An 11,424-nucleotide genomic window follows, 5' to 3' on the forward strand; every position below is an offset into this window, starting at 1 on the left:
AAACAGAAGGATTAGGGAAAGGAGTGGGGAAGGAAAAAGATTGGGATTGGTATTTACTGTTCTGTAAACAATTTGCACCAGGAGCACAGTTTGTACATGAAGAGTCAGCGTGATCTGCAGAAGCTCAGTAGCTATAAGAAATGTAGCTACCAGCTCTTGTTCTCTCCAGGGGATGCCATTCATCTTGGAAAGATCAGCACAGGTTTTCCTGCATAAGAGTCACATCAATTATGTATATATGTATATATGTATATATGTGTGTGTATATATATAGGCAGGAGAGCCGAGTTCACAATTATCAGTCTTTAGTCTTATTTCTTTGCTGTATGCTTTGCAGCAAGCTGGACCTCTGTGATCACCCTTGATAAACAGGAATCTTTTCCTTCTCTGAGCTCAGCAGCACAGGCATCTGAAGGAGCCCTCTCTGCCTTGATGAAGTAACTTCCTTCTCTTGTTGTCTGAGTTCACAACTGAGCTGAGATGCATCAAAGTCAGGTCATCAAGTCAGAAATAAGGAAACTATAGAAGCCTGGCCAGCAGAAGTCAATTTCCTTAAGCTGCTGCCTTTTTTTTTCTTCCCCTTTGTATCAGGTTTCCAGGCATATATGAATATACCAAAGAAAGAGAGGAAAAACGTAAAAAAAAATATGTACACTACACAAAGATTGAAACAACATGTATAAATTAAATACCCAAGCAGATGCCACAGGTATTTCAGTAGCTGCAGTAACAGATTACTTCTAATGTTTATTTGGCCTATCTTGCAAAAAGTTCTAAATGGAAAGCCAAATAGTTTTGGTGGGTTTGGGTTTTTTTACTAGATGCAGTTAAATACAAAGCCATCATTTCTCTGTTCCCTTTTGTGATCATTCAGAACTGTCCTTCCTGTCTTTTTCCAATGCCATTTTGACATAGGATTTATTAATTGCTACATCTCTTTTTAAATGAGATTGTGAGGGGAGATTCTCATGGGCTAGTTCGTGATTTAGGACTAGCCTTTACTGAGGGTGTGTAGCAAACTCTACTGAAACAGACTCTTGTCCCCTGTGTTCCATTGGCACAGTATTAATATGAAGAGAAAGGCAATATTTCTGAAGATTAGTTGCACAGTGTGCCACCCAACTGCAGTTTATTTTCGGGATTCACAGTAAGGATGATCTACCAAGAGTTTGGGCAGGCAAGAGTGTACCACTTCTCCGTACCCAGGTACATCTTGCTGGGCACAGTCACTGTCTGAATCTGGAATGTGGTCTGTGCTGTTCTTAATGCATTCCACTTGTTTGAGCTTTGCATAAAATTGTACATGATAGATAATAAAACATCTGTCCATATATAAATCTTTTACTTTTTAGAATGACCTGAAGCACAATGTGGGCTTTGGAATGTGTGAGACAGCCTGCTCACTGCTAGAGGGGCATGGCTGTTTATTATTAGATGTCCTGCATCACTGTGGAATGCAAAGCAATCACATGTGCACACACACACGTATAAAAGAATGAATAATTATGATAAACGGCTGCCTAACAGGTATCTTTATAATGCAGAAATAGCAATGGTTTTTACCAGGTGAAATCAATTCTTTGTGCTTGCATCGTCATTGCTTCTCTTGTGCTATTTTTTTCTGCAGAAAGTATATAATGAAATTATTAGCAACAAAGCACTGAATCTTACAGAAAACAGAAATAAATCTAGGCTGGTGCTAATATTCTTCAGCACTTAGAGTCTTACCCTTCTCCTGGACTTCTTTTTCTCCTTTCAAAAAATATCTCTCTGGCAAAACAAGTGTATGTGCTTCTCAAAGGAGAGGTTATAACCTTGCTATTCTCATAGAGGTGACGGCATTCTTCTGTCAGCTTGTTCTAGTCTGTCATTTACAAATCTACTTATGATATGAAGAGGAAGGCATAGACCAAAAGTGTGATTTGGGGAATGTGGACATTTAATTTGGCAAAGCAAAAGAATTGTTCAGCAGCTGTACTCAGGGATGCTTCTGCAGGGAAAAAAAACCCAGAGAAATCTCAGTCAACCTAAGTACAATGGTAGTATTAATTTGGTTAGTATAGAAATAAGTGATGGATCACCAGTTTGGACTAGCAGATAAATTTTCCCTATTTTGAGTTGTAGGGAAGCATACCATTATTCAGCAATGCCAAAACCTAAAATAACCCAGGGAGCAGAAGAGCTGGTTGTCTTTAACAAGGGAGTGCAGAGGGAACATGTACCTTCCACCCTAGTTCCCAAGGGTCAGTCACAGACAAGGCTGGCAGAGAGCCAGGCTAAAGCAGAGTACCTTGACCCCCTCCCAGACAATTAATGGTATTCTCTGAATTACAGGTCTCTTAGTTTGTGTAGACCAATACTCTTATTTATACTTATTTATTAACCGAGAGGCCTGACAAGCTGCTGCAAATAAAGCTGCTGCTGATTCAGTAGTTTGGTAGGAGAGTCATCTGAGGATTAGTCTATAAACAGCCTTTACAAAAAGATAATTTTTTTGTCAATTAATTGGCCTGAAGAATTTTGTCATTTCAATCTGTCATTGTTGAATTTTACTGTACTGCAATATTTTGAAATTAAGTAAAAAAGGAAAAGTGTCTATCTAATGCTTTTGGCAAGCTCTCCGTTAATTAATAGCTTTTTGAAGTGCTAAATTTCCCCTTTTTTATCTTAATTAATGCTCTTAATTGACCTTCTGTGATCTCTAGTTTCTCCCAAAAGAACTGAAAAACAGTCTTCTAAATTCCTTTCTGTAATCAGATTGACGTGTAATTGCTTGTCTACAGATCTTCTCTGCCTTCACAAACTTTTTTTTCCCTTTTCTATTTTTTTACCGCTGATGTCCCCACTGGAAATTACAATCCATTGAACCATAGAACTAGAATTGATTGTGCACATAAAAAATCCTGGAACAATTGAACAAAGAAAAGAACTTCCTGGAATTCTATGGTAAAATCAGAACTCAAGTGACAACAAAACTTTTACCTGATTTAAACTCATATGCCCTTGGTCACTAAGAAAATATTTTATGTTCCTCCATTTGCCCTTGATGAGAGAAGGAGCTAGTTTTTCTTTCATTTAGCCCAAGCATGGTTATAGACGTCAAAGAAGATTAATTTTAGTTGCCAACATTTTTATGGGGTATTCTCTGTTCCATCTTCTTTATATCAATTTCCTATGCTTTTTGTGGAATATATAAAATTTAAAGCTAAAGAACCCTGTCTAATTGCTTGTATTTAAAATTTATTTTAATTAAACTTTATATATTGCACATTACAATTCTAGCAATCCTAAATGTGCCTTTTACCATTTCCTTCTAAAATACAGAAGGCAAGTCTTTTTTGAACATATTATGAGAAACTGTAGTCCTTTCTACTGGAGTTTATGGAAGGCATTACTAAAAATGCAAATTCTATGTTTTGAGACTTGAAACTTTCAAGTAACTATTAATCTGGGAGCCTACTTTTATATTCTGAGATTAAATAATGACATTTTAAGCACTTAAACCTTCACTAAGAGCAAGATAAGCAAGCATATACTTTGCTTCAAGCATCTTAATTAAGTTGATTCCACTGGTCTTTTCACATGTTTAATGTTAAGCATATGCTTATGTACTTTTCTGAATTGCTGGATAGTATTTAGCAGAGTGAATTACAACCAATAACTGGTATCTCTTTAAGAATCCCAACAAAGTAGGAAGTATGCAAAATAAGCTTTCATTTTCAAGATAAACAAAGTAACTGTGAGCATTGCCTTTTTATTGCTGCATCCAGCTGTAAATCATGTCTTGAAAGCAAAGCCATGTTTTAAAATGCATTTTTTGAAAAATAGTGTATTATTTTCTCCTGAGCTCTTGAGACAATTTCCTGCCTAGATCTGGTGCCCCATTAATTTTAGACTGTTAAAAAAAAAGTCACTGTATGCCATAGGAAACAATTTTGTGTTTGTTGCAGATATCGCAATAGATTTACCTATTGTAGTTCTACAAACTGTTTTCCCTACTTTGGGATTAATGTCATCTTCCCCTCAGATTTGTGCAGTAACATAGCCTTATGCTACACATAAATGAAGGATTTCCTTTTTCTCTTCAGTGTGTAAAATTTGAATGCAATTACGGTAACAAGAGGAACTCTTTTCTAGTGACTCTCAAAAATCCCTGGCCAAAAATCATGTAAAACTCTCTTGTAGAGAGAGAAATTGAGTGCAAAGTGTTAGCATAATAGCAAAGGCTGAGACATTGCTTTGCACTACAGTTTTATGGGATGATATTTTAAAAGGCATTCAGAGATTTATGGCTTTTTAGGGACAGCAAAAATTGTTTTCACATTTCTAATATTGCTTTCATTAGAATTTTGAAAGTATGTTTATGGTCTCAGATTGAATTCTAAGGTGTTACCAAATCATCCAGAATCCCCACTGCTTAAGTATATTCCCTTGTATCCCTCTGTGTCTTCAGAGGGAAAAAATGGGCTGAATATAAGTGCTTTGTTTTAAAGCATATAATCTGTATTCTGTCATGTACTTCATCTCCCAGGGAAGGTACCTGGGAACTCACTCTGCTGTTTTTATTTATCCTGCCAGTGCAGTATATAGATGAGAGGACTAAGGTCCAACGGTGTTAAAACAAGACATGAAATATTGATTAATTCTTTTTTAAAATTCCTTTTTCCTCCTGAGTATAGCAAATATCAGATGCTACTGTCAATATAGTGCTCTCCAATAAACCCCCATTATTGGAAGGGTCCTGATCTTGATCATGTTCTTATAAATGGTTATTATGATTCTAAAAGGCTTTAAAATCTCAAGTCTAGTGTTTTCCTAGTGCAAGAGTAGAAAGCAAGTTAGAACCAGTGCAGCCTTTTATCATGGCAGAATGTTACTCTGAAATAACATGAATCACGTTGGGAATTCTCTTTGCAAGACAACAGCAGAACATTCTGGTTGAAGAAATGAAGATCCTAACAGGGTAGATAAACAGATGTGTGGTTTCATGGCTATAAAGGTGTCAAGTAAAGAAGTATCCACCTAATGAAACAAGGGTATTTTGACACCTTCTTTGGTTCCCACTTGTCATTCTTCAGTTTAAATTAATCCTTTTCTTATTGTTTCCGGTATGGTCCTGTACAAAAGCAGCTAAACATACACCTAGGAGTTTCCCCAAGGAAAAGGAGGTTTCAGGAAAGGTAGGGATAAAAGTTCACACCAGCTAACCCATGGAGGATTACAGACATGGGCAAGAAAGAGAATATTTAACTACTTTCAGTGTTCTTGAGTACAATAGAATTCTGGGAGTTGAAGTAATTGTTTTTCACTAAAATAACCTAAGGTTTGTTTAAACTAGAGTGTACTGGACTGTCTTTAGGAATGTAAAGTTCTTGGAGTTTTCTACTATCCATAATAAAAGGTATTAAACAGAGAAGGAGTTGGAATCTCAGACCTGCATGTGCCAGGTCAATGTCATTATAAAGGCTGTACAATTACTCTTTCATCCATCATCTCAGTATTTAGTCCAGCTTGAGCAAGGAAGTAACACAGAGCCTGAGCCAAAAGCCACTCCTCACCCAGGAGGCAGGAGACCATAGTACGTTCTTGCTTTGAACCAGCAGAAACACCTGGGGTTTGATCTTCTGTCTGACAGGAAAGTTGGGGTTTATAGGCTGGATAAATTGCTATAGGATTTTTTTATTTTTTCACATGAAAGTTTTATTCTATTCCCAGTCCAACTACTCATGAGCCTCTCTGGCAGTCACGTTCCCAGTGTCAGAGACTTTAATCCTGGGACCAAGGCCCCTTCCCAGCAACAGCTCCGGTGAGCTGCCAGGTCCTTGCTTGACTCCCTGCACACCACACTCACACAGTCAGACCAGGTTTCCTTACCAGTTGAATGTGGTTTCCCATCACAGAGTCTGAGATGTCTAGTTCCATAAATCCATTTATTCATGGCACAGGAACACTGAAACAGCTGGAGCTGGGTGCCTGCAAGGGAGGCCCCCAACAAAGGAACCCCTAGGCTTTTAGACCCTCACAGTCTCCTCCAGGCAGCAATCTCATTCTTCCTCCTCAGTCCTCTGCTCCTTCCCTCCTCTCTGTGTCCATCCAACTCGCTGGCATCACAGGAATCCAGCTTCATCTTCATCTTCTTTGTTATCTCTAAGGTTGGCAGTTCACAGCCTCTTGTCGCAGGCTCCCACCCAAAGCTCAATCTGCATGTCAGTCTGTATCTCAATCTGCAGTTTGCAAACCAAACTGCCTGGACCAGATGTATTCCTCAAGAATTCCTACCCCAGGATGAAAATGTTTTCAGAAGATTTTGTTGGTGGGGATAACTGATTTGCACATAGGCTGACTTGGGAGTTCCTTTGCAGCAAAACGTATTGGTGTGCAAACCTTAGGCTACTTTAATTTAGGATGGAGAACTGACTGCTCTCTGCTGTACCCAAGGTGTGGCAGAAAGCTGATATATCTCTTCCTCTCACTCGGGTCTAACTCTGTTAAGGGACTCTAATTAGATGGGTTTATGACTTTTGGGGTATCTTTCTTTGGAAATTGGCCAAGTTTTGTATGATTTAAAAATAATTATTTTCATTTATTGCAGTCAAACTGAAAGCAATACATGCACAAAGCACTTTTACCATTTTGTAAGCAGGGAGGGCTAAGTGTGTTGTTATTACTCACGAGGTTTTAAAGCAGTGGGTCTTGTTTGCCCAGGTTATATGGGTACATCCACTGATTCCCAGTCCCCCACTGGTAACATTTGCATGAACAGGATTTGGTCTGTGAATAACAACACATATGTTTGCTCACATTGCCAATCCATGAGCCAGATCCTCATATGTAATTTTCCTGACTCATGCAGGTAATACTTTTGGACTGATTTAATATAACTAGTTATTTGAGCAAAGACAGAATCTGGGCTCTATCCTCTTGTGGTTTTCTGTCTGCTATGTTATCGTAAGGAATAATAACACAAAATTATGTAAAGGGATGTGCACAGAATTTTGGCTTTCAAAGCCTTTTATTAGATGGTTTTCTACAAAAATATCCTTAAAAGCTTCATTACTGTGTGAATTTTCAACTTGAGGATAGCCCACTGCAGATTAAGGTTTTACTTGTGGAAGAGGATGGTGCATACTCACATGCACACAGCACAAATTCTGACAGTAGTTTGTATTTTGCTGAACTTTATCTCTTTTTGCAAACTCTACTAATTGCTGTCTTTCAGATGTGAAAATAAATTATTTTCTGTCTTATGGGAGATGCATTGTTTGGCTTAAGATATTTAACATGGTATTTTTTCTGTGGACAATAGCTTGAGGCCCCAAGCTGGGAAGAACGAGAGCGTCTCTATAAATAATTCAAAGTAATTGTATGGTTTTGACAGATTGTCAAGTTGCTTAATGCCTTTTGTCCCAGGCAATAGATTATATTTCTTTGATAAGTGTTGATAATTTCTCATTGCAATTTGTTTTGTGTATGTTGTATTTTCACAGAGTCCAGTCAGGTTCATATCTCAGTACGGGTTGGTTTACCTTAATTTTGGCCATGGATGCTTGCTATGGAATTCACGTCTATGGGATGATAAATGACACCTACTGCAAGTAAGATCAAAGGAAATTATTTTATGCATCTACAATTCTGATGTCTTGTCAAAATTTCACAATTGATTTTAATATCATAAATCCAAAAATAGGATTAGGCAGTCATTTCCCAGTGTTTTGCATTGATGTGACACTATTGTCAGCACATTCACTCCTGATATGGCATTTGCTGTTGATAAAATAAAAACATTTACAAAATTTAACATCAGATGTCATAAGGAACTATTTTTAATCAAAGATCTTTTGCAGTTTCTGAATTAGCTGGAAACAAAGTATTCTTGTACTCTTCTGACAAAATGTACTTGCTTCTACTGCTAGAACAAATCTGTAGAGGAAAAGCTAATATATTATTTTCTGAATACCAAATACTCCTGGAAGTGAAAGAAACTGATTAGCCCAGGATAGTTACCTGAAATTACATTTCACCACCATTGAACAACCTACTTGAACTTTCTAGGTTATATATTGCTTGTTTTTAGTAGTAGGGGTTTCTAATTAGATAATAAAACAAGTCCTGTGAACTTTTATCACCATAAACTGACATAAATTCCAACCAAATACTGTTAGTGACCTTACAGTGACAATGGATTAATCCTATTGTCAGAAGTATAATTCTAAACACAATTTTCAAAAGTCCAAGTTAAATGCTTTCATCTACAGTGTATGCTAGAAAAATATAAAATGAAACTATTTCTCATTTGTTCAGAAAAGCAGGAAATGTCACAAACAATGTGTTATGCTACTACGTACACATCTATTCTTCTGTACCTAAGCTGGTTCAAGTCTTGAATGTAACCAGTCCCGTGGGTCCTCAGCTCCTAAAGACAAGACCTTGTGCATATCCTCACTCCACATTCTGTGTTACTCCAGTGTGAGACTCATTCCTGGCAGACCCTAAAAAAACCCCAAACAAACAAAAACCAGAATTTGAGTCACAGCTGTTTAATTAGGATATCTTAACATTAGAGGCTGACTTCTTAGAACTTGCAGATCTCACTGATTGAGTCATCCAGATGGAATGAACATATGTTGTTCTTTGTTTACAAAAACACAGTAGGCGCCCTGAGATGAGGGGTGACAGGACTAAGGTTGTCCTCAAAGAGTTCAGACAAGCTGGCATTGCATAGCCCTGATGTAAAACCAGTCAACAGCATGATAGCACTTAAGTCAGTTGGCAGCAGAGAAGGATGTGTTTCCTTAAAGCTGTAATTCTGACTGCATTACATACTTAGAATGAACATTATTCTTAGAACTGCCTTATTCAGCCAGTTCAAGAACCAGTTTCAACAGCTGGGACTATCCAACAATAAGACTTTCTTAGGGATGGAAACTTGTGGACTGAGTTCTCCCAGGTTAAACAAAATGTGCAGTACCAGCCCATCACCTTCTTACTGACTGCTGAGATCAGTGTATGCTGAGAGATACACTGAACTTCCTTTTCCATAGGAAAATTCCTAGAAATCATGATGTAATGAAAGCCCTTATATAGTATAGCAAAGGAGCTCAAGTGCTGGCACATGGAAAGGATTTCGGATAATTCATAGACTCATTTAGGCTGGAAAAGACCATTAAGATCATGGAATCCAACTGTTAACCCAGCACTGTCACCTCCACCACTAAACCATGTCCCTAAGTGCCACATCTACACATCTCTTAAATACCTTCCAGGGATGGTAACTCAACCACTTGCCTGGGCAGCCTGTTCCAGTTCTTGACAATTCTTTTGGTGAAGAAATTTTTCCAAATATCCAATCTAAATCTCCCCTGACACAACTTGCAGCTATTTTCTCTTGTCCTACCTTGCTACCTGAGAGAAGAGACCAACCCTCACCTCATTACAACCTCCTTTCAGGTAGTTGTAAAGGTCTGTCCTGAGCCTCCTTTTCTCCAGGCTAAACACCCCCAGCTCCCTCAGCCACTCCTCATGAGACTTGTGCTCCAGACCCTTCACCAGCTCTATTGCCCTTCTCCGGACATGCTCTAACACATCAATGTGTTTCTGGTAGTGAGGGACCCAGAACTGAACACAGGATTTGAGGTGTGACCTTCCCAGTGCTGAGTACAGGAGGGTGATCACTTCCCTAGTACTGTTGTCCACACTGTTTCTGATACAAGGATACTTGTATCCTGCATTCAGGTGCAGTATATGTTAATGTTTTTCTTGAAAATAATACTTAAGTTGGTTGTTGGTTTTTTCCCTAGGTCAGAAGGCTTTCGTAAAGTTCCCTACCACTATTATGAGCCAGGACGAGATGAGTGTGAGGAATACTTTCTCCATGAAAATGCTCCATATGGAGGCCATCGGTTTATCACAGAAAAGAAAGTATTTGCTAAATGGGCCAAGAAGCACACAATAATATTTACACATCCCAACTGGACAGTGTCTTGATACTGGTTTTCTTAACTCTCCCTTAACAGCATATTACAAAAATGTCTCAGTTTACAATAATTTTGCTTACATCTGGCTGGCCTTTCTCAGCCTAGGTAACACTAAATTAAAAACGAGTAGACAAAGAGGGTGATGGTTCAGCTGTTAAGCAAAATTAATCATCTGTGGAAGGCAGACATATTGTTTGTTATTTCTTAGGGTTTTACTCCACACTATGCACTTTATACTTTAACTGGATTTTACTTCAAAGCAGGAGCAGTTAAAGACAGCTGAGATTTCCTGTATATACAGGTGCACACAGAGAACATGGTGGTCCTTTGAAACTTGTCTACTATCTCAGATATTTAAAATTAATATTTGTAGCTCATTTGCAGTACTACAGCACTAGTTCCATTTGTGGTATTAGTAGAAATATTCAACAAGAGAAATATGGGGGAAAATAGAGACCTCCAAGGTCCATGAGTGAGTAAATTTTTAAAAACACCTCAGTACATTGCTACATGTAAGCACTTGCATATATGGTAAAATTAGAGATGAGCTAAACACGGTTCTTGAACTGTACACAACTCTTACATAAGAAGATATTACTTGCTCAAGACTCCTGATTAATTGACAACTTCTGAAATGCAGCTTCCTTCTACCCTGGTCAAGCTGCACCATCTGGGACGATGTCCCACAGTTTAGCTCCAGAGCATGGCACTTAGCAATGACTGTGTTTTGCAGTCCATGGTGAACCTTTGGCTGTTGTACCAAGCCTGCTGTCAGTACCCAAGCTGGTTAGTGTAAAGTTGTCTTGTGAACATTTAATCCAGTTGTGCCTTTGAGTTGCTCCAACATCCAAATAACAGTGTTTTGACAGTATTTCCCATGCAGCCATTATAATTTATTTTAGATCTCCAGTTTCTCCATCTTTAAAAACAGGGATAGTGTCTATCTCCCTCACAAGGGAGTTGTGAGGACTAATTTAATTTAATTTAAAGCACTTCCCTGATGAAGAATGCTACAGATCATTTATTCTTAACACAAAAACAATGGTACCTGTCATTTATTCTTGTCTGTCGGGTATTTGAAGAAAGTGACAGCATGTCTGGATCTGATGGCGAATTGTTCTGTACATCCACTTTCCTACTGAGGATAATTTGTAATACTGAGTTCTCTCAGCTTGCATTGCTTCAGATGAAGTTGAAAGAACTCCCCACCTCACAGTATTATCTGCATATCAAGAGGCAGTTCAAGAATTTTAAAATATACTCATCTCTAGTTTAAATATGTATTTCCAAGCTTACTGTCATGGAAAGTTTTCGACCGCAGCAGACTCATTTGTAATATGACCATAATTCAACTATACATTCGAGTTTTATTTAAACTGTATTTAAACTAATGCTTTAAGTTTAGAATGTGTCCTATGAATATTTTAACATCTGGAATGTCAGATTCAAC

General features: G+C 38.0%; 1 protein-coding gene across 1 annotated transcript in view; it reads left to right on the plus strand.

Moving 5' to 3' along the window:
- The window catches only part of ST6GALNAC3 (ST6 (alpha-N-acetyl-neuraminyl-2,3-beta-galactosyl-1,3)-N-acetylgalactosaminide alpha-2,6-sialyltransferase 3), a gene marked incomplete at its 5' end in the record, with an annotated part of 116,171 nt that extends 106,187 nt beyond the window's left edge, over positions 1-9,984 (plus strand). The window contains 2 exons of the mRNA XM_009075141.1: positions 7,488-7,595; positions 9,798-9,984. Of these exons, the coding sequence (XP_009073389.1) occupies positions 7,488-7,595; positions 9,798-9,984 (295 nt within the window). The remainder of the gene's footprint in view (positions 1-7,487; positions 7,596-9,797) is intronic.
- Between the last annotated feature and the right edge of the window lie 1,440 nt (positions 9,985-11,424).

Source organism: Acanthisitta chloris, unplaced genomic scaffold (assembly GCF_000695815.1).
Source record: "Acanthisitta chloris isolate BGI_N310 unplaced genomic scaffold, ASM69581v1 scaffold45100, whole genome shotgun sequence".
Lineage (NCBI taxonomy): Eukaryota > Metazoa > Chordata > Aves > Passeriformes > Acanthisittidae > Acanthisitta > Acanthisitta chloris.